This window comes from Micromys minutus, assembly GCF_963924665.1.
Source record: "Micromys minutus genome assembly, chromosome: 17".
Lineage (NCBI taxonomy): Eukaryota > Metazoa > Chordata > Mammalia > Rodentia > Muridae > Micromys > Micromys minutus.
This window is the reverse complement of record NC_137952.1, coordinates 3,744,532-3,767,753: the sequence shown is the minus strand read 5'-3', so window position 1 is coordinate 3,767,753 and position 23,222 is coordinate 3,744,532. Positions and strand designations below refer to the sequence as shown.

General features: G+C 46.4%; 1 protein-coding gene across 3 annotated transcripts in view; it reads left to right on the top strand.

The window, feature by feature from the left end:
* The window catches only part of EXT2 (exostosin glycosyltransferase 2), a 129,529-nt gene that overhangs the window by 80,864 nt on the left and 25,443 nt on the right, over positions 1 to 23,222 (top strand). For all 3 annotated transcript variants that reach the window (XR_013975384.1, XM_080931181.1, XM_080931180.1), the window contains exons 9-10: positions 6,369 to 6,558; positions 17,772 to 17,938. Coding sequence is in view for 2 of the 3 variants with exons in the window: in XM_080931181.1 (XP_080787307.1) it covers positions 6,369 to 6,558; positions 17,772 to 17,938 (357 nt within the window). In the remaining variant the exon portion in view is untranslated. The remainder of the gene's footprint in view (positions 1 to 6,368; positions 6,559 to 17,771; positions 17,939 to 23,222) is intronic.

Here is a 23,222-nt window from a genome sequence, read left to right as displayed (position 1 = left end):
CCAGGCTTCTGTGCAATAGCCAGTCCTCTCTCCCTCTTCTCTGACATCTCGTTTTTGCTCAGGAAAGTGCCTCTGTTTACATCAAATATAGGCTGACTTAATGTCTGTCCTAGTCTCTTGTTTCTGCATAAAGTTATACAGAGGGACGTAAAGCGTCTTTGACATGGCGAGCAAAGGGACTTAGATTTCCAGTTGTCCTTGGCTGCTTCTGTGCTGGTATTGGGACTGCTCAGGTTGATGAGTCCTGTAATTAGTTATGAAAAGCAGCCTTTCCCTCCTGATTCTTACAGTCCCTAAGTCAACCCAGCAGGACCTTTTCAGAACGGTTGGCAAAGGCCATTTTGTTTCTATGCAATAACCATGGCCAGGATAGCTTCAGGCTACCATAACCCCTGATTCTGAGAACTGCAGGACAGGGCTACAGAGGTACAGGAATACCTTCCTCCATGGGCAGCCCTAGTTTGAGTCTTTTGAAGGAGAAACCATTTGATTACCCTTGACTTTAAGGATGATCTTCCCAGGCCGCTCTTGTAAGGCATCCTGAAACATGAGTCTCCTAGAAAGGAACCTACAAGCCTTCCACTGAAATGAAGGCTAGCACTTCCCTATGGCTGACATTGAGACTGGATGGTTGCCATGGTTATTATGAACTTTTTGTGTGGCTGCAGTTTAACAGTGAAAGGTTCCTTCATGGGATTTCCACAGCAAGTATCTATTGTAGGGGTGAGGCAAGCAGGGTGGGAGGATGGGTGAGAGGAAAGAGCTGGGCATTGTGGCCAAGGCCAGTTCGTTATTAAACTAACGATCATTTTCACCCATCCCCTAATGCCTCCGAGGGAGCAGATTCCTGTGACGTGACAGGTTTGGAAATCCTACCATCCTAACTCATGATGGCTTTGCCTTCTTTTCTGTCCCCACTGTTGGATGCATCTTGCCATAGTGGAGACTTAATCAGGCACTAGAGTTAATTGACAGTATTGTTTGCTTTTTCCTGGCAGAAGCCAGAGCCTTGAGTAAATTATGGAGGTTTAAACTTGTCTGATTTCCTGCAGAAAGTGGGGTCAAGAGGTCCCAGACTGTAGACACTCTCTGTGATCAGCCAGCAGGGGTCAGTCCTGAAAAGGTATTTCAGAGATGACTAAATGCTTTTTTTTTTTTAATGTTCCTCTCCAGTGGTATATTCTCTGGACTTGGTTTGTTGACCTTATTCCAGTGGCACAGAACTTCTGTGAAGGCATGTGCCCCAATTAAAAGCTGCCTTTGCTCTACCCTGCTGCTGAGCTCTGCAGCCAAATGGGATTATATGTTCAAGGAGGGGGTGGTGCTTGGTGCGGAAGCCCACGGCTCACCAAGGCTTCCTACCTGTGAACTTTAAAGGTAGACATACTCACTCATCAGTAGAGCACTACTCAGGAGAGAGCTTCAGCAGAACTAGCAAGGCAGTCCTGGAAGTAAAAAGGCCCATAGGATGGTGCTGCTCACTCCTTCGCTGGCTTTATTCTGTCTCCCTGAACTCTGCACAAGCTGCTCTGTTGGCAGCCCACCCTTGCCTGTCCCTTCTGCAGCTTGCTTCCCCAGTGTAGGGGGTGTTGTGGGATCTCTGCTTGCTGCTGTGGGGTTCTGTTTGGCACCCTGTTGTACTGCCTGCTGTTTGGAACTGTAATTTATTATTCTGCCCTGTTGACTTCCCCATCCAGTCACCTCACTGTTGTGAGTGAGGAATGTGTTCATCTTTGCATCCTGAACACTGGTTGAAGCTTGGAGGACGTGATTAGGAAATGTAGGCAGCAGGAATGTGTACCAGTGGTTTCTGTGTTGCCAATGTACTACAGCAGACAAAGCACGCAGTGGAGGAAACAGGGTAAAGCTAATAGCTGTGTGTTCGATCCTAAGTGTTTGCATATACAGTCTCACGTAAGTTTAATGTCATTCCATGGGGAAATAGGTACTGTCATGGTCCCTTTCTTAGAGGTGAGGGAATGGCTGCTGATGGAAATATGCCTTCATGTCATAAAGCTAATCAGTGGTAAGGCCACTCTGTCAGTTAAATCCTGCAATAAAATCCTATGGTTCTGAACATGGTGAAACTTTTGGGAAGTACTTGTAAGATAAATTAACCAAGTTGGAAACTATTTCAAAACTCATGCTTCCTGTCTCTACATAGAGGACAGTTGTAGTTGGGCCTGGGTTGTCAGCTAGAAGTCCTCTGTTCTCCAGCCTTTTAAATGGTACAAGGCACTGTTGCAGGCACTGGATGTTCTGTCCCCTGCCCTCACAGAGCAGGTGTGAGGTGTGGTTTAAAGAGGCTCAGAAGGAAAAAAATAAATCGTGGAAATAGAAAACGTCTATTTGGATGACTAGCAGAGGTAGAATTCAGGTAAACCAGGACACTGGGGAAGCTGGAGAGGAGGTGGAATTTCACATAGTCAGTGTGCTGACACCCTAGATGGCTTAGACAGCCCCACTTCCGAGACATGTGAAAAACCACTGCACAAAATCAGTCAATGGCTCCCCTCCCCCGTGTTGTGGATGACCAGGGCTGTACATTCCTGATTCTGTGCCAAGAAGCACCACCTGGAAGCAGAGGCACAGGATCTGAGAGAGGGACAGAGGGACAGGATCTGAGAGAGGGACAGAGGCACAGGATCTGAGAGAGGGACAGAGGGACAGGATCTGAGAGAGGGACAGAGGGACAGGATCTGAGAGAGGAACGGAAGCACAGGATCTGAGGCATGAAGTACTTTGCCCAAGTTACACAGCTACTCAGAAGGAGAAAGTGGACTCGCTGACTTGCTCCAGTTGCGCTGACTCACTCTGGCAGTGTGTCTGACTGGTGGATCTGTAGCTCGCATGTGCCTCCTTTGCTCATCTCAGTCTCTGGAGTTCCAGGAAATGGCTGGCCAGATTTCAGGCTGGTGAGTGCCTTTCCATCTGCCCCCCACGTGCTGCCTTCCCCTGGGCTCCAGCCCTGTTTGGGGTGCAGTCTGGTAGTGTGGGAAATGACAGTTCTTTTCAGAAAACTGTTCCTTTTCTTCTTCCCTGCCCTGACCACCCACTTCCTAAAGGCATTAGGGCAGAAATCTGTCATCTGACCAGAGACAGCTCCTTCTCCTGGCAGCACCTTGAAATTAGAGCCCAGTGCCCTCAGGGTGCCTCTGGTTAATTCCAGGGCGCCCATTCTCTGAGGCTGGCTTTGCGTGTCTACACTGTGCAGGCGTCCAAGTACGTTGGCAATCTCTCCCCTTCTTCCACAGCACAGACCTTGTTTTGTTGTTTTAATCATTTTTCCTTCTGCGTCGCTGGGATATTTACCTTTGCAAATTTATGTGCCCACCTTGTCTCAGAGTTGTTTGTGTGCACTTTCTACAGTTACAGTTCTTAAGGGTAGACTCTTGCTTATTGGCCCAGAATTGATAATACAGATCAAGAATTTCTAGGACTGTTGTTTAGGATCTATCGAACCATGGCAACCCTTTCCCTTCTTCTTCCTGAAGTCCCACCCACTCTGTGTGTGTGTGTGTGTGTGTGTGTGTGTGTGCGTGTGTGTAGAAATGTGGGAGGGCCTGGAGTCAGCTGGGCTGTTTTTTGGGTTAGATCTCCTAGAATAGTTTGGGATCTCCAGCCCTAAACTTCCATCACCTGTGATGAGAACAACCCTGTCTTGGGGGTTGAGTTGCAAATGAGCTAATGGATGTGAGACCCTTTACATGGCACTAAAGGGCTGCTCACTGGGCCTTACCTTGTTGCACATATTAGGTGATCTTAAACATTCTTCATTTCAAATGGTGTTTTTCAAGTGAACTGTAAGGCTCGTAATTTCGAGGCATGTCGGTTGGGATGGTAATGGCAGAGAGTACCTAAGAAGTTCGGGAAGAGTGCCTGTGACCTAAGAATAAGGCTATCTGCTGACCTAGCAGTTCCACAGAAGTCATGACAAGGTGAAGAATGAGGCTTGAAGCAGGAAGCACAAAGGGTTCCTAGGAAGGTAGCAAGATTCTAGAGTATGGACACTCCAGCCTCTGTCCTCAGACTGCAGCTCAGGGCCAGTGTGATGTCATGGCTCTCCCACTGTGAATTCTAGTGATGGCCATCTCTGGCCAGATAGGCTTTAATATCCTGGTCATATTAGGGCTGCCGGAATCCCATTAGGACTCTGGAGTCCCCAGCCCATGTGTAGTCCATGTGTTTGTGTACATTTCCTGGCCCACACTGTCACATCTGGCAGACAGCTGTTGTCACATGTGTGGTGATGGGTGTCTATCAGTGGCATAGACGAGATTGATAGGGAATCCAGAGACTAAAGGGTTATAGGGAAACACAGGGCAGCCAGAATGACAGCTGGGGCTTTGCACATTCTCCTTCTTGTGAAAACTGCAGTTCTAGGCTGTTAACTCACTAACATACAGTTGTGGGTCTGGTTAATGATACCAACTGTATATTTACAAGTCATTTAGGTGGAAAACGATACATATATTTTATCATAGTTTTAAAAAATAATGTAATATGCTAGAACCATCATGTTCTGTGTGTGTATATGTGTCTTCACATGTAGTTGGGAGGGGAGGATGAGGTACACGTGCCTATTTTACATTCAGAAACCAGAGAAGAATGCCAAGTCTGAGTTTTTATCTCTACCCTGTCTTACTGCCTTGAGACAAGCTGTCTGTCTCACTGAGCCTGGACTGTCCTGTAGAGCTGTCCTAGGCAGCCAGCAAGCCCTAGGAGGCCGTCAGTCTTGGGTTCCCACAGCACCTGGTGATGGGGTGATCCATGCGGTGTGACCACACCCGGCGTTTTTACACAGATTCTAAGAATGTCTTTATGCTTGCTGAGCAAGCATTCTTACCTGCCTAGCCATCTCCCAAGGCCCTGCTGCATTCTTGAAATGAGTGGGTTGTAGAGAGCATGGCTTCTAATTGTAGGGAGTTCTTACAATGTGTAAGATGATTAGTAATAGTTTCCTATCTGTCATTAGCACAGAAGAGTTTTCACGCACACTGTCACATTTAAACCACATAACATTCTAATGGTAGGAAACTATCATACTACTTTTTTCTCTTACTTCCAGAACTTTATTTTGAACAAATTTGTAATTTATGGGGAGATTTTGAGACTTGTTCAGCAAATTCCTGCTCACACCCAGATTCGCCTTTGCATAGAGTGTCCTTGCAGTATGACACTTTTGTTCTCTCATGGCTACTGAGAGCACACGTCATTCTGTGACAGATTCCTTTGTTCTGATTCTGGTTTTGGTGGCTGTGGTTGCGGCGGCTGCTGCTGGTTGTTCCTGAAACTCCCTGTTAAACGGATGCTGGACTGACTGCCCTGGTTTCTGTCCTTTTTATTTTTTCTGTCTTTTCCCTCCACTGGCTTGAGATATTTTACTATCTCTTAGCTTAGAAACCTTATCCTTAAAACACACACACACACACACACACACACACACACACACACACACACACACACACACACACCCCTCATGGCTTTTAACAACCAAGAGTTCTTTCCAATCTTTAACAGATATTTTAAAATAAAAATAACTTTTGATAGCTGAAGACCCTTTTTTCCCTGGGGATATCATTTGTTGTTTTAACTTGGCTCTGTGTGTCCATTGTCTGTCTGCTCTGAGCTTTGTCTGTTCCTTTGGTTTGTGCCATTTCTGCTAAAGACGCTCTTAAACTGTCTGTGATTCTAGAATCTGTCCATGATTAAAGGGGGAGTGCTAAAAGCTGATCAGTAGGTCTTTGTGGACCCGGAAGACAGCCCCCCCCCCGGGCTGGGACTGGAGTAGGGAAGACAGCCCCCCCCCCCCGGCTGGGACTGGAGTAGGGAAGACAGCCCCCCCGGCTGGGACTGGAGTAGGGAAGGCAGCCACCGGGCACCTCACTCAACATCCAGGTTTTATCCTGAGTTTGCCTCCTATGCCTATGTTCCTGTCTGGTTGAGTGGGAGAAAGGAGGGTTGTGAGCTGGAGTCTGACATCCTAATACATCTTTTTAAGCAGAGTTTGATACCTAAGCTCTGGCTCCTCTCCTAGCAGGGTCAAGAGGACATGCCCTCTCCTGCCTGTGGACTTCTCCAGCCCTTCCCCCAGCCTTTCGGCTCTTCTGTCTCCTGCTACCATGGGTCCCATTCTTTTCTAGTCATCAGCTGCTGTCTTGGTGGTTTGGGAAGGAAATGGAGGTAGATGTGTTTTAAATGCGCCATGTGGAAACATCTTCTCAGCTCAGGTCTTTCTGTGCCCTTCTCAGTCGTGTCAGACCGTGAGGAGGGGACACTTGTAAGAATGGCTGAGCTCTTGGTGGTGTTGGGCAAAGCCAGCCTGCTCCAGCTTCTTCTCTGACCCTTGCCCTCTGGTCCTTTTGCAGAAGTGGGCTAGTGTGAGCAATCCGCTCTTTCTCCCGCTGATCCCACCACAGTCACAAGGCTTCACAGCCATTGTCCTCACCTACGACCGTGTGGAGAGCCTCTTCCGGGTCATCACCGAGGTGTCCAAAGTGCCCAGTCTGTCCAAGCTGCTGGTGGTCTGGAATAATCAGAATAAAAACCCTCCAGAAGGTAAGAAGAAAGAGATGTGGTGTCAGAAGGGGGCCTTTGGGGCTTTCCGGAACCCCTAAGTTGCACTGACTTGGGTGGACCCATGCTTCTATCCTCTGCCAACAACACTGCCAGTCTAAGGCAGTGTGACCCTGCTGTTCAGAGTCACCTCACCAGGAGAGTTCTAGGGTGGCCCAGTGAACTCTGAGCCCTGGCTTCGTTGGAGCCACAGTGTTTGAGAGTTTAAGGGTCAAGGGGATCAAAGGCTGTCGCCTTGGGAAAACAGGTCTCAGCTTCCCTCTGCCCTCCCAGCTGATTTGTTTACATGAAAACTCAGTTTACAGGGCATTCGTTTTCTGCTCTCTTATCTCTCTTCTGATATTGAGCCTCCTTCAAGGAAACAAAAACCATAGCCCCTGTTCTGATTAGGTCAGCTCTAAAACGGGTTCTTACAGGAGCTGGCTGGACGCTCCAGCACTTGTCCCTGCCTTGGCTACCCCTGTCATCTGCAGTAACTAGAGTGAGGCCTGTTTGATTAATTGGATTGTTTTTAATTCGGGACACCTGCATTTAGCTTCTCATTCAGCCTGTCTACTACTGACTCTAATCCCGGGGACTTCAAAGTGCCTGCCACTTAGAGCCCATTAAAGCCAGGAAGCTTCTGATGGGTTAGAGCAAGGAAAGAGTTTGAGGTTTGTAGGGCACTGCTGTCGCCGATAAGGCCTAGGTTACTGCATGACAGTAGTATCTGTGCTTTTGATGGCTAGTCCCCTAACTGCTTCACTGAGGTCAGGACGGCCAACCCTGGAAGCCACACTGCAGGGTTAGAGTCCAAGCTGTGAGGAACATCATTTCTCTCTCTCTGGGAGGCAACTCAGAATTTGCTGGAGAATTCTTTAGTGTCTTCCAGCACCAACACATGCTTTCAAAAAGTACTTCATGACATGTTTATTCTCTGAAAGAGTCGCATGCTCTCTTTTAGATTTGAGGAGCCATCATTTGAGTAAAATAGCTTTTTAATTTTTTAACTTTTTTTTTATTGTATGTGTTAGGATGAAGTATACATACGCAGGTATATGTATGGTATATGTATGTGTGTTGCGGCATGGTTGTAGAGGTTTGAGCACAACTTCATCATTTATTTGTGTGTGTGTGTGTGTGTGTGTGTGTGTGTGTGTGTGTGTAGGTCAGAGCACAACTGGTAAGATTTTAAGACTGTGTCCTTATACCATGTGGGTCTGGAAGATCAAGCTCAGGTGCTTATAGGCTCTGTGGCAGCCCCTCCACTGACCTTCCCACTACCTCACACGCCCTCTTCACAGAGTTTCTGGGCTCAAACTTAGATGGTTATGTGGTTCAAAGGGGCCCTTTACGTGCTGAGCAATCTCCCAGGCCTAGTAACTAACTCTTTTAAATAAAAGCCCTATGTTATGCCCCCAAGCATAGCTGCTTTTATTTGGTAGATATTTGTGCCAGTTTTTTTCCTAGTTATTATAATGTGAATATCCAGTTTTCAGAATTTGTTTGATTGCCTGATTCTTAATAAGAAAGGAAAGCTAGATATAATGGAATACACCTAAAATCCATCCTCAGTGATGATGAAGAAGATAATGGTGGTGGTGATGGTGGTAGTGATGGTGATGATGGTGTTGATAGTGGTGATGATGATAATGGTGGTTGTAGTAGTAATGGTGGTAACAGTGGTAGTGATGATGGTGGTAATGGTGATGATGGAGAAGGAAAGGGGAGAGAAAAAGAAGATATTGACATAATCTAAGATGGAGGGATAAGGATGCTGTGATTGATGGTTTGCATATGCTTGGTCGAGGGCGTGGCACTATTAGAAGGTGTGGCCTTGTTAGAGAGAGTGTGTCACTCTGAGGATGGGCTTGGAGACACTCCTCCTAGCTGCCTGAGGATGCTTAGTCTGTTCCTGGCTTCCTTTGGATAAAGATGTAGAACTCTCAGCTCCTCCTGAACCATGCCTGCCTGGATACTGCCATGTTCTCACCTTTATGATAATGGACTGAACCTCTGAACCTGTAAGCCAGCCCCAATTAAATGTTGTCATTTATAAGACTTGTCTCGGTCATGGTGTCTGTTCACAGCAATAAAACCCTAACTAAGACAGAAGTTGGTACCAGGAATAGGGTATTGTTGTGATAGGCCAAACCATGCTTTTGTTTGGAAGAATATGGATTTTGGGACTTTGGATTTGGAAAGCTGTGGAAAGCTTTAAATTAGGATTAATTGGCTATTCTAGTAAGACTATGGAAGATTTTGTAACTTAGAATAATTTGAAATGTGTTGATTTGGATCAAGCAGTTTCAGTGGAGAATTTCAGTATGTGGCCAAGAGACTGTTTTTGTAGTATTTTGGTGAAGAACATGGCTGCTTTGTCCAAAGAGTCTGCTTGAGTTTAAGATGAAGAGATTTAGATTAATTACTTTGAAAAAGGAAGTCTCAAAACAGCCTGGTGTAAATTCTGTTGTGTGGTTACTAAAGCTCACCCTTATGAAGAGCATTTTAATGAAAAGGAGCAAGTTGAGAAAGGAAAGATACAAAATATATGGTTTGAGTATTAAAGGGACACCAAGAAGTGAAATGGAGCTAAATCCTGTTTTCAAGAATTTTAAATCGTATTTAGGAAGTAAGGACCTTGGGGCAAGATCCTACCCAGCTAAATCAGCTCCAGGCAACTTATTTAATCCCATGAGTCAAAGAAATTCAGGTGTGGTGGTACACACCTTTAATCCCAGATTGACATACAGATCTCTAAATTCAAGGTCAGTCTACAGAGAAAGATTCAGGACAGCCAAGTTTAGGTAGTGAAGGAGTTAAAAAAGAGGAATCTAGTGTTAATGTAATAGAACAAGGGGGCATGTTCCACCTCCTGCAAGCAACAGAACTTGGCAGCTTCGGTCATGTGGCTCTGGCCTTATATTTAAGAGAAGGAGACCACTGGGACAATTGATGATGTCTAGCTGGAGCTAAGAAATTAGTGGTAATTAAGAAGAGACCAGCATCACTGAGGTGAAATCTTCTGGGAAGTGTTTTCTGAGAGGACAAAAAACTGTTCCAGAGATAGCCAAGGTTGTACCTCATGCTGCAGCTGTACTTGGTAATGTGTAAGAATTACCCAGGTGGTACTGGTTTTGAAGGCATGGAGGTGTCATGAAGAACAACTGAGGCTTGGGGCTGTGAGAAGCCACGGAAGGCCATTGTTGAAGGTGCAGCCTCAGTTGTAGTTGACAATCCAGGATTGAAGGGGTCATGCAAAGGATATAAGGCTTGGCACCATGAAGGGAGCCTATGAGAGGTTATTGGTGACACCTCATTGCAACGGAAGACCCCAGTATATTAGAGATGCCAGTACCATGGGATGATCACCAAGAACAACATCAAAGGTGTACTGGATCAACCTGAGCTTGAAGTGCTACAGAGGGCAGAGCTGGAGAAGTGAAGCCAGCCCTTGGAAGAGCCCAGAAGATCATGTGTGGATCCCAGACATTGAAATGAGAAACTGTAATATTGAAGCTGCCTTGGAGACCCAAAGATGTTTAAGATGCCAGAGCAGTAGGATACCTCCCAAGGAAAGCTGCTACCAGGGAGTGGAACCATCCCAGGAGAAAGACATTTGTTGCCCTCAACAAAGATGAAAAAGGAGTTGAAAATCTGAAGACTGCTTTGACATCGGGCACGGAGATGGCAGAATTTGGAGTGTTTGAACAAGCCTATGGAGACTAGGGAGTGGAATGTGATTGATGGTTTGCATATGCTTGGTCCAAGGCATGGCACTATTAGAAGGTGTGGCCTTGTTGGAGGGAGTGTGTCACTCTGGGGGTGGGCTTGGAGATACTCCTCCTAGCTGCCTGAGGATGTTCCTGAAGATGCCTTAGTCTGTTCCTGGCTTTCTTTGGATGAAGATATAGAACCCTCATCTCCTCCTGCACCATGCCTGCCTGGATGTTGCCATGCTCTTGTCTTGATGATAATGGACTGCACCTCTGAACCTGTGAGCCAGCCTCAATTAAGTTGTTATTTATGACTTGTCTTGGTCATGGTGTCTGTTCACAGCAATAAAACCCTAAGACAGATGCTTATGGAAGGAAACCAAATTTTAAGTGATCCATGAAGGGTAGGAATTGGAGAGAGTTTCTCTTGCACTCCTGGCTTCATGAGTTAATTGTTCCCCTTCCAAAAGAAGTGAACTGGAGGTCCAAGTCCTGCACTGCTAACTGGCTCCTTTACACAGAAGACGGACACTCTTTACTCTGCACTCGTTCACGTGGGTTTGCTTCTGTCTCCACGGCGACCATCTTAGAGGATAGCCACCCAGCTGATGGTCAGTCCTACACACAAGGCCAAGTACAGGCTCTGCTGGCTGGTGATAGAGAAGCTGGTGACTGATTGGATATTTCCACTGGCCAGATATGTACTGAGCTAGTACTCCATGTTCCATAAGCACACATGGTTGTCATCTGTCACAAAACAAAATAGAACATAAAGCCTGCCAAAGGGCTTCTCCTAGTAGCTACTTGGAGGAGCGTGGGTCTGTGTCACTTCTCTGGAGCAGGTATGAAAGGAGAGACTGTTTATTTCCAGCCTCTCACTGAGGGATGAAAGGCAGAGCAAAACCCTGCATTTGGAGCAGGGTAGCCCTGTTAAGTTTTGGTAGACCTCACTAAAATATAGTGGTTAATATTATGACCATGAGTTTAGTTTAGCTTTCTGAATACTTTGGCTCTAAGGAGGAAAATGCCTGATGAGGCCGAGGCTGTGGTATGCATCAACTGGGCTGGCTGCTTGTTCAGGGAAACTGCCCTCGTCCAACAGTTGAGGTGTTTGTTCAGTTGTAAGTGGGGATGTCTGTCAGCTGTGGACTTTATTTCAGTGTAGGCATCAGATTTTTCATCTACATATTAAAAAAAGATGAAACAGACAAGCATGAGGCTTTGAGTATTAGAGGTGAAAGTGGTGGTTTTTTTTTTTTTTTTTTTTTTTTTACTTTCTCTGCATTTGCTAAGATAAATATTGTGGTTACCATGTCTGCTGCAGGGTGGATTAGCGAAGGCAGCAATCTACTTCTTCCCCATTTCTCCACACACCCCCCAACTTAACCCAATACTTTCAACTTTGGATCACAGTTAAGTCTAAATTGATGGGTTTAACATGTGAGTAAATATGTCAGCTGGGCAGTAGGAATCCAAGGAGTTTTCATCACATCATTTTAAGGAGGCAGGCCACCACCACCTTCCTCTTGCCCAGCTCTTCAGCTTGGGGCCTGCGGGAGATAGAGGCGCTCACTTTGACCAGGTGTAATCCACCCTCTAGGGGGCTTGTTCTTTGAGAGAAATATTTTTATACAATGTGTTTTGATCATGTTTTCTTCTTCCGTAACTCCTCCCATACCATCCCCTTCATTCCCATCCAAATTTATGTTCTTTTTCTTTATCTCTTTCTTTAAAATAAAAATAAATAAACACAGCAGCAACACCATAAGAAACACACACACCAACAAAAGCAGAGGTCAAGATTAAAAAAGTAAAAGGCTAATAAGACAAAAATGCCTAAACAAAATAAAACATGGGACATAAGGTTTACAAAATGGGACATAAGGTCTACAAAATACCATTGAGTTCATATTGTATTGGCCAGTGACTCCTGGGATGGGGCCTGGCTTGGGTATAGTGATATACTGGTGGGATTCCACTGGAGAAAATGGTTTTCCTTTGCCAGTGGGTATCAATTGTGATAGCTTCTTGGCTAGGAACAGGAGCCCATGACCATTCAGCGCTGGGATCTTGTCTAGCTTGAACCTGTACAGGCCCTGTGTGAGCTGTCATAGTCTCTGTTATACCTGGGAGGCACTTTCCCTGCAGTCCCATGTCCCCTCTGGCTCCTATAGTGTTCCTGCCTCCTCTTCCACACAGAACTTGGAGCCTTGAGAGGAGGGCTCTGATGAGGTCATCCCACTGAGGACTGGGTGTGCAAAAGCCTTTCACTTTCTGCACACTGTCCAGTTGTTGGCCTTTGCTTTAGTTACCATCTACTATAGGAAGCCTCTGGTGAGGGTCAGGCGAGGCACTGACCTATCTGTATAGTAGTATGCCATTTGGAGTCATCTTATTGCTATGTTCCTTTAGCAGAATGGTAGTATGTGGCTTTCTCCCTAGCCTGTGGCTTACCTACCTCAGGGGTTCTTAGCCACCTCAGCAGTGTCAGGCATAGATCTGTCTCATGGGCGGGCCTTAAATCCAACTGGACGGTGGTTGGTTGCTCCCGTAACATTGGTGCCACTGCAGTGCCGTGTATTGTGCAGGCAGATTGCTGCTGTGAGTAGTAGGGTTCGTGGCTGGATGATAAGGATGATGATCTTTCTCCTAGGATGCAGGGCCCCTTCCAGTACCATGAACACTGTACTCAGTAGGGGTGAGGCTTCTAGATAGACACCAGCCCAGAAATATCTGGGATAACAAACCAAGCAAGCAGAAAGCATGTAAAATAAAAACTGTAAGATACTTAAGAAAGAATTTGAAGAAGACACCAGAAGATGGAAATATCTCCCACACTCGTAGATTAATAGGATTAATATTGTGAAAACGGCACCCTATTTGAGCTATTTTTGTATTGTGGTGAAGAGACACCATGACCATGGCAACTTACAAAAGAAAGCATTTAACTTAGGGCTTATAGATTCAGAGAGTTAGAACCCATGGCCATACTGGCAGGAAACATGGCAGCAGGCACCACATTAGAGCAGTGGCTGAGTGCCTGCATGTCAAGAAACCAGAATGCTGGGGGCTTTCTCACAGCCCATCCCCAGCTGACACACCTCCTTCAACAAGGCTACACTTAGCAATCCTTCACAAACAGTTCTACCAACTGGGGACCAAGAGTTCAAACGTCGGAACCCATGAAGACCCACCACACAACCAAAATCAATCTACAGATTCAATGCAATTTACATCAAAACCCCAACATGATTCTTCTCAGAAATTCAACCGTTAATCTTAATCATTCAGTTTTGAATTAACATCAGGAGATGCCCCCACTTTATAATGTTACTATTACAGTTCTTACGGGATCTAGCTGTGCATGTCAGGATGCCTAGCTAGCTCAGAAGGAGCAGCAGGGAAGAGGGACAGTGACTCCTTTAGTTGACCTCAGCTCTAGGACTGGGGACATCTGGTCTTAGGGAACCATGATACTACAGAGCCTTCCTGCAGTGGCCAGTTCAGGGTTCACTTCAGCCAAACCTAACGCTGCACACCTTTGCTTCCTATTGTGATACTTAGTGTAGGCAAAACCCTCAGTATACTTACTGAACTCATGACTCTAGGGTTCTCTCTCTTCTTTGTGCTGGAGTAGAGCTCATTCTATGGACTTAATAGGGTGCCTGGGTCCACTTTTGTTTTTCATAAGTTTGGGGGGGTTCCCTATAAATAAATCATGTTCCTCCTGTTAACGTCATGCGAATAGATGACATTTCTGTTCTGCCCACTATAGTCATGAGATAAGCCACTGCACACACAAGGGTGTGCTGTTCCATTTAGATGTTAAGGGACTAAGGAAAGGAGCCCCTGTGCAGGCTCAGCCATGGAGTAGACCTGGGAATGTTTCACTCCGATGCTGTGTCCTGCTGCCTTAGGAGCATCCCCACATTCATCTGTCTGACCTTCCAATTTTCCACAGAGAACCAGAGCCCACAGGGTTTCTCAAGAACTCTTTTGTGCAGATGATGGTGTCACGTGCTCTTTAGTCTTGTTACTCAATTCACTCGTGTGCTAGGACAGGGACCCGTTACCAGATCCACTCATGTCCTAGGACAGGGACCTGTCACCAGATCCACTCATGTCCTAGGAGGGGGACTGTGACCAGATCCACTCATGTCCTAGGAGGGGGACTGTGACCAGATCCACTCATGTCCTAGGAGGGGGACTGTGACCAGATCCACTCATGTCCTAGGACAGGGACCTGTCACCAGATCCACTCATGTCCTAGGAGGGGGACTGTGACCAGATCCACTCATATCTTAGGAGGGGGACTGTCACCAGATCCACTCATGTCCTAGAGGGGGACTGTCACCAGATCCACTCAAGTCCTGGGACGAGGACTTGCTAAGTGGTCGCTCGTGGCTTCTCCAGTTTCCCATGAGGAAGCTGCTCTTGTCATCATCTTACAAAAATAAGAAAATGAAGTTCAGATTTGTAATTCTCCCAGATCACAAAGTTGCATGTGGCAGAGTCACCGTGAGCTTGGGTCATTGGATCTGAAGTCTGGGTTTATGTAGAAGAACTAGATCCAAGTCAGAGGTGGAGAGAAGGCAGGAAAGTGACTGCTTAAGAAGCAGTGTTTTCTCTCCCATGTGCCTCATCTCCCTGTCCTAATGCTTTGTAAATGGTCTTTCTAGGATTAAAATCGTACACAGGTTGTCTATGGAGAACCAAAGCCTTAGGCTAGAACTGCCCTCTCCAGAACAGGTGAAGAGAAGGCAGGATTCTCTTCAGCTTGACCTGGGGTGGTGCTGGCCCAAACACCGTTTAAGCAGAGAATCCTTTGGCTAAAGCTGCACTGGTGCCCAGGTTCCACGTGGAGCAGGGGAAGGAGCTGTGTGTGTCAGGGAGCCATGGCTCACTCCGGGCCTCCATCTGTGCTCCATATCGTCCTCCTCGGCTTTCATCACTCTCTAAAACTCCCCATCAAAGACTTTACAGGGGCGAGTTAGCTCTTTGTGGACATCGTCTTCTGTGACTCTGGGTATGTGTAGGTAAAGAATGTGGAAATGCCTGTGGGGTGAACAAGCTGTACATACTCCCCAAGTGAAAGTCCAGATTCCATGCAGCGCAGAGGCGTGTTTTCACTTAACCGTAGCAGCGAGCCGCTTTCCTGTTCAGGGAAAACAGAGCTGTTTGTTGCCTTGTGGAATTGACAGGCCAGAGTTCCATGTCTTCAGTTTCATCAGTCTGTGAGGTGCTTTCTGCTCTATGGCAGGGTTCTCCCTACCTACAGGTGGGCACAGTTAGCCAGGCTGAGGCAGGAGACCCAGTCGTGTGTGAGTCAAGCACGCTGGGCCTCCATGGGGTCACTGAGGAGGTGAGAGTGTGGGAACAGGCTCCGTGATGTTGAGTCATCCTTGCCCGTGTCTCCTTTCTCACAGTGAGCCAGCATGACATCTCCGCTCTGCCAGCGGATGGCATGTGTGCGTGTTTTAGTTTCCTGTTTTATTTAGAACATTGGGCATAGCGTGTTTGTAAGTCTGTGCCTGTATAAATATATTCATACTTATGTAGGTCCATGTGAATTAAACTCCATGAAGAGTCTTGATAGTTTTAAGAATGAGTCAATTCTGACGGTTAAGAGCCTTTGGTGCGGTAGCTGAGGCTCCATAGCCGTCTTTGTTGTAGGTGTTTATTCAGGTTTTATAAGGATCTGAGATTTGGTAGCTATGACAGGGATTTTATTTGTCTTAAGTAGGGAATCGGATTCAATAAGAGTCAGAATAGTTTTGAACCTTCAGAAATGTATCCCAGGTTTAGAGAAACAGAATTCTCACACTGCAGAGGATTATAGCAAGGGTCATATTTGGTCATTGTTTCTCAATAGACCTAAATACTAGCCTTTGTTTCTTACTTAATACTACAGGACAAACTGCTTCACCTCTTAGAGTTGTGTAGGCACTGCTTTGACAGTAGTTCCGACACATAGGAGGTCATCGGATATATTGGATGATGCCACATCTCTGAGGGATCTAGATTATTCCTCCTGAGCAATAAAGTCTCCACCATGCTGACTTCTGAGAAGAGGGTTCCCTTAAATATCTCACAGAGGGATGGCAAGATGGCTCAGCGGGGAGAAGCATGTGAGCACACACTGCACAACCAGTTTGTTCTTGAGTCGTATGCACTCGGCATGCTGTGTACACATGCACATACACACACACACTAAAAACAGAAGAAAACCAAGGGGCTTTTTAAAAAGCCTTATAGAAAAGGCAGAACTCCCATTTATATGCCTATACATTTACCCCTGTATCCTTATTGATAATGTGCCAGAAATAAAAATAAAATAAACTATTGTCATCGTTTAAAAGACAGTAGTCTAGAGGGTCATTTGGGGGGGGGGGGAGGTTCAGTCCTTTTGTAAACTCCCAGCCTATTTTGGAGTTGGCTACTTTATACTCTGTGATACAAATGTATTTAAAATTGGAAGTGCCTTCTTAACTATAGGACCTCTTTATAACACAGGCATCCTCTGAGACCCCTGAGATCCCAGCAATGTGTTACATGTTCTTATTGCTCTATTCTGTTGCATTCTGCAGAGGTTAGATACTCAGCCTCTGGTCAGACCAACTTTTCCCTTTGGCTCTCCTTCTGTCTTGTATCTTCAGTTTGGTGCCTTAGGAGTGGCTGAGACTAGATCTTCCCACTCCCTCCAGTGGCATGGCACATTGGTGGGAGCACAGACTTTCCTGGTCTCACTTAACAAGTGCTGTGTGAAGAACCTGGCGTCTGTAGACACTGGTACCATGCTGAGCAACAAAGCGCAGGCTTTGTGCTTTGCTAAATGCAGCATTAAAAATAGTGAGTCTGTGGTGGAGTCCCTCCAGCCATTACACAGCAAAGTGGGGCCGGAACAAGGAGAGCCAAGTGTTCATTTTTTCACTATACTAAAAAATCCCACATAATCAGACTTAGAAATCTGACACTTGCTCATGCTGAGAAACCAAACCTGGTGAGTCAGGGAACAAAGGTGAAGTGTTAGGAAAGCAACATTTAGTCAGGGATGTGTGGTGGGTGCCATTGGGTAAGTTCCACCCACCACTGGCTGGCTGTGCTTGTACAGGGATGGCAGGCATCCTCAGGCAGGAGCTGAGTTTCCTAGTAAACCTTCAGGCCAGCGTTGAGCTGGGTTCACTGGTGGAAAAGCATTTTGCAGAGTATCCACCAAGGGAAGAGAAGTTCAGGTAGGAAAGCCAGGGCCCTGAGACTGTGGCCACCTGGACTTTCTGTCCTTGTGTTCATGTTGGAAGCTGGAAACAGTTGAGAATTGTCAGTGCCATAAAGGTTTGTGGAGGATGGTGCATTGGTGAGAACTTACCCTTGTACAATTGGTACCCATGACTGCAAGAGTCCCTGGTGGAAGCTTCCTCTTCTAGCTGTGATAGGGCAAGATGCTCTGACTCCTCATACAACTAGATGAGTGGTAAAGACCTCTTTTTATTTTTCTTCCAGAATCTCTGTGGCCTAAAATCCGTGTTCCCCTGAAGGTTGTGAGAACTGCAGAAAACAAGCTAAGTAATCGTTTCTTCCCTTACGATGAGATAGAGACAGAGGCCGTGCTGGCCATCGATGACGATATCATCATGCTGACCTCTGACGAGCTGCAGTTCGGTTATGAGGTGAGGCTCTCTACAGCACTGGAAAGTTGACCGTTTCCTTTTCCACAGCTGTGGTTGCCGAACGTCCACCATGTGCCTAGAATGGACCGTGAAGCTGCCTTTTAAGTCCTGGGTTCCCCAGTCTTGGGAACTCCAAAGAGAGTCCCAGAAGATATTTTCTGAAGTCTGTCTATAGCATTGAACAATCTAATGAAGTTTCCAAGTATCATATTCCTCCGCCCTGACCAACTGACTCACAGTAGTAAAAGCATGAATAAGGCCAGAAGTGACAGCGCAGGCAAGCATTTGGAAGGCACCCTCTGATGGCCTGCACGCTGAGCTCTAATGCGGACAGACTGGCTGCCTGTCTCTGTCACTGCTCCTTTGGGGCAGCTGATGGATTAGGCTGAGTTCAGGGGTTAAGCATGGAGGTTAGGCAAGGTCTCCCTGGGGGAAAGTGCCAGGGTCGAAGCCTGTCGTGCAGCAGTGGGAGCTGCTGAGGCCTGTCAGGGAGGATGTGTGAGAGAGATGCTGGCAACAGCAAAGGCCTGTGTCTGGCAGAGCCCTGTGGAGAACTCAGACTCCTGCCTCTTGCTGGCACATGGGGACAGTGCTGAGATTCATCCCATGGTCACACTGCCTTTGGGGGACAGGATATGTTGAATTTGGGGTTCTTAAGAAATGAAACTTAAGCCAGCCATGCCCACCTTTAATTCTAGTATGGGAAAAAGCAGGGAGGTAAAGGCAGAAGGATCTCTCTGTTTGAAACCAACTTGATCTACATAGCAAATTAGGGACACCCAGAGCCACTCAGTGAGAAGAAAGAGAGAAGGGATGGAGAGGAAGGAAGGGAAGAAAGAGAGAGACACACACACACATACACAGAGAGAGGAGAGAGAGAGAGAGAGAGAGAGAGAGAGAGAGAGAGAGAGAGAGAGAATGAATCAAGGAAGGACGGACAGACAGCCTATCCAGTACAGCCATAATTCTTGCATATATGTTTATTATATAAATTTCTTTTGATGTCCTTAAAGATTTAAAGGGGAAGAAATATACTACCAAAAATTAAAAGCTAAAATATCCCTATTTTGTGTTGCTTTTAATTATAGTCTCATTTGATAAGGCATTGTGACATAAGTTAACATGTGACACTCTGGTCAGGTGTTCAGCCAGGGAGAAACAGTGGAGTATCTGGCAGAGCCTGCTCTTCTTTTTCATCTTTTGGGTTTACCTTCAGTCATAGGAAGAGGCTTAAATCATTATGCCTAGAATATTAGTGATATTTGCTATATCATGTGGGCTGGCCACTTTTATGTCACCTTGATACAAGCTAGAGTCATTTTGGAAGAAGGAGTCTCAATTGAGAGGCTGCTCCACCAGATTGGCCTGTGTGCTAACTTTTGGTGTGTTTTTATGATCAGTGATGACTGTGGAAGGGCCCAGATCATTTTAGAAGCTCTTGGTCCTGTGTGCAGGCTGAGCAAGCCATGAAGATCAAGCCAGTAAACAGCACTCCGCTCTGGCTTTCCTCCTCCTGTATCAGTTCCTGCCTCCAGGTTCCTTTCCTTGCTTCCATGGATGGTGGAGGAGTACAGGCTGTAAAGTGAAACAAATGGTCTCCTCTCCAACTTGCCTCGACCGTGCTGTTCATCCAGCAGTAGGAACCCTAAGACACCATTTCCCGCTTTTGTAGATTGTAAAGTGTTCCCCAGACAAGCCAGGGAACAAGAGGAATCTCTCTCTATTAGTAAACAATTCCAAGCTCTAGCTGTTTACTCGTTGGTTGGTTACTTGCTAAAAGTGCAGTGGAAACGAATGTTCAGTGATGTTGCCCAGGTAGGTACCTGCTTGGTCACTGTCTCCAGTTACTTTGTAGGAAGTCTAGTCAAGAAGGCCGAGCTAAGTGAAACCTGGGTCTTAGCTATACCTCCATACAGAGGCAGGGACAGTCTCCCCTCCCAGACAGCTCAGCTGTTGCTGTAGCTGCAGTCCTCATCACGGCTCTGCCCTGCTCTCCTGTGCTCTCTAAGGTGTCCATTGGCTTCTCTGTTTAGAGTGTCTTTCTGGTGAGGGTGCTCTGCTCAGTGATAGGGCTGTTATTGCTTCTACATCCTGTCTTCCACTTCAAAGCCTAAAGTGAACTTTCCTGCAGCAATTAGGAGCAGCTTCAGCTAAGTAAGTAAATAAGTCAGTTAATAAAAATAGGCAGTCGAGGGAATGTGTCAGAGCCCAGACCATTTCTCGGCACTGAGCTGAGTCGGAAGGGATTATAGTTTTGTTAGTTTTCTCTCACCAGATATCTCAGAGAAGCTTTTGGTCCCAGCTAGTCCAGGTTCAGGTGACTTACTACCTTTTTAAAAAACAAGTCATTACCTCAGAACCTTGCTGTTTAGTGCTCTTTTTTCCTTCTAGAATGTGAGCACCAGGGTAGAAACCATGGCTCTCCTGTTCACTGTAGACTCAGTGTGAAGTCCTGATGCAGTTCGCTGAACTCCACAGTGGCACCTGATGGATGGTTGACCCTCCAGTACTGGGGTGCATGGACTCGGGGGTCACTGACCCTTCAGCTTCTGCTCTGTGGTGACTCGTCATCTGGATGCAATGGTGTGATGAAGCAGAAGCTGAAAGGCCAAACCTATGTGTGTGTTTAAACACACACACATTTTGTTATCACAAGATACCCGAGGCCGACTAGCTTTACACTATCTATTTATTTAGTGGTTTGTTTGTTTCGTGTGATGTGTGATCTCGTGTACTCACTGTGTGCTTCTCCTTCCTTCACCTCCCAAATGCTGGGTGCACAGCCATGAACCACCATACCTGGCTGAAAGCCTTTAAAAAGATCAGACATACGGCTGCCAGCTCTAGGACTCCAAGGCAAGTACCAGACTTGGCTTGCCTCTAGCAAGGACCTTATGATTGACGTTGTAGTGGGAGGAGCACATGTGAGAGAAGAGACCACATGTCAAAGAGCAGTTCCCGGGTCAGGTCTTAACACAGCTCATCTCCACTGAGCTCTCGGACCCACCAGAGTTCCTTTAATTCCTTCTGATGACTGTGCCCCATTGACCCCAGGACCTCCCACCAGGCCCTGTCTCTTAAAGTTCCCATATCACCTCTGTGTTGTGTAGCTGAGGGCCAGGACTCTGCCATGTCACCCACCATTCTTCCCGCAGCATCTAAGGTCTAGAGTAATAACGACAGTCTACGCACATGTCTGTACACTGATAGTCATAGATGCTTTATTGAGGATCGCCAGAACCTGAAGAGAAACAAAACCAGTGTCTGCCAGTCAGTCTAATGGAGAAGCAGACAAATAGCATATCCTGCAATAGGAATAACTAAACAGTAAATAGGATTTGTTGGAGGAGGAGCTGGGAGGCATTGCAGGCTAGGGATCAAATCCAGAGCCAGGCCAGTACTCCACCACTGAACTGTACCCCTAGTCCTCAGCACATAAGAAAAAACTACTAATACACGCAACATGTGGACTTTTTCAGCGTCTATGACTTACGTGTCTGGAATTCTACACAGTGCAGCACAGTGACAAACCAGTGGTTGCTCGGCTCTGTCCCCGTGCCAAGGTGGCAGGCATGTGCATCCATGCCTGGCTGCTGCTGACATCATCGTTGTCATCATCATCGTGTCGTCATTGCTGTCATTTTTGTCTAAGCGCTTGGGATCCAGTCCTCTACCTCCTGAGCCCAGAGTGCTGTAATTCAAGAGAGACTAGAATAGCCTTGCAAAATCCAAACCCTGAGAAAATAACATTGTAGCACTTAAAACCTTCCTTTCCCCTCTTTCCTCCCCTTCCTCTGCTTCCCCACGCATCTCTCCCCTCCATCTCTTCTCCCCATCTTTCTCCTACTTCCTCCTGTCCTGAAGATCATGAGGCTCCTCCACAACACACTCCTGACCATTATGTCTTGTCCTGGAGCCGAGCAACTGTGGGTTAAAATCTGGGAAGCCATGAACCAAATAAACCCTTCCCTAGATTGTTTTTGTTGGGCATTTTGTTGCCTCACTGAGAAGAGTAACTAATATAGAAACTGGCTACGAGGAGTGGGGTTACAGCTTGACTGAACCTGGCCATTTGACTAACGGGCCTTTGGAGCTGATGTGCATGAAGATTGGCAGTAATGTAGAGAGCTAGAGAAGCTCTGGAATGTGTGTGCAGAGCTTCATGGGCGTTCAAATGGATGTCCAGAAGAGCAGAGCACTGACAGAAAGGAAGACAAGAGCCACTGAGCAATTTCAGAGGAATGGTCTCTGTCTAGAGTTAGAGATTTTATGTTACTTTCTTGCAAAGAATTTTGTCTACACCTTTGTCTGTGTCCTGAATCTTGGTAGAAAAAATTTCAAGATCCTGTAGCATTCAGACTGAAATGGCTGTTGGTAGCTGCTTTCAGCCATATTTATATCCATAATCAGCCATGAAAGGCAAAGTAAAGGGATCCAAAAGCACTGTGCAGCCTGGCCAGAAAAGAACAATTTGCAAGTTGCAAACAAAAAGGGTGTGGTTGTTAAAGAGATTAGAACATTGGGAAGAAGCCAAGCTTTATGCTTAGACAATAAAAGTCACCCGAAAGGCACCTAGGGAATTGGCCAGGCCTTACCCAGCACATGCTTTCGAGATAAAGAACTGTAAACTCTTTGCCTTGACAGGAGCATGCCAGCAGGGCTACATAGCACTGTGCTGTAGTGGAAAACCTTGTGCTGCCCACCTGACACTGGTTTTACAGAGATGCAGAGTAAAGGTGGGGAGGGTCAAGGGGTCCTACCAACCCACCATTCAAAGGAATGCCAAGGGACAGACTGTGGAAGGTTGATGATTTCAGCTGGAAGCTGCTAAGAGGTCAGGGAAAGTCGCTGTGAGTATGATTGTGAAATAGAGTGGAGACTGGGGTGTTGAAGTACCAGAGACACAAGACATCTGCCTAGAAAAGCCATAGGCAGGAAGAGGATGTACTGCACAGGACAGCGTCTTGAGTGCAAACTACGAGGTGCTAGAGGTGGGAAGCCTCCTGGAGCACATGTCCTGCTGCCACATAGCCAGGGTAGCAGATAAAGAATTGCACCAAGTAGTGTTTGCCTTTTTGCATGTTGCTTTGATTGTTCCACGCTGCTTACTATATTTCTGGGCCAGGAATGTTTATTCTCTGCCATTGTAACTTGCTGTTTGCTTTACAGCTCATGGCTAAGCATTTGCCTTGAGCCGCAGAGGAGGCTTTGAACTTTTAAACAATGTTAGAACTGTTTAGTCTTTGGGAACTCCTGGAGATGGACTAAATACGTTTTGCATTAT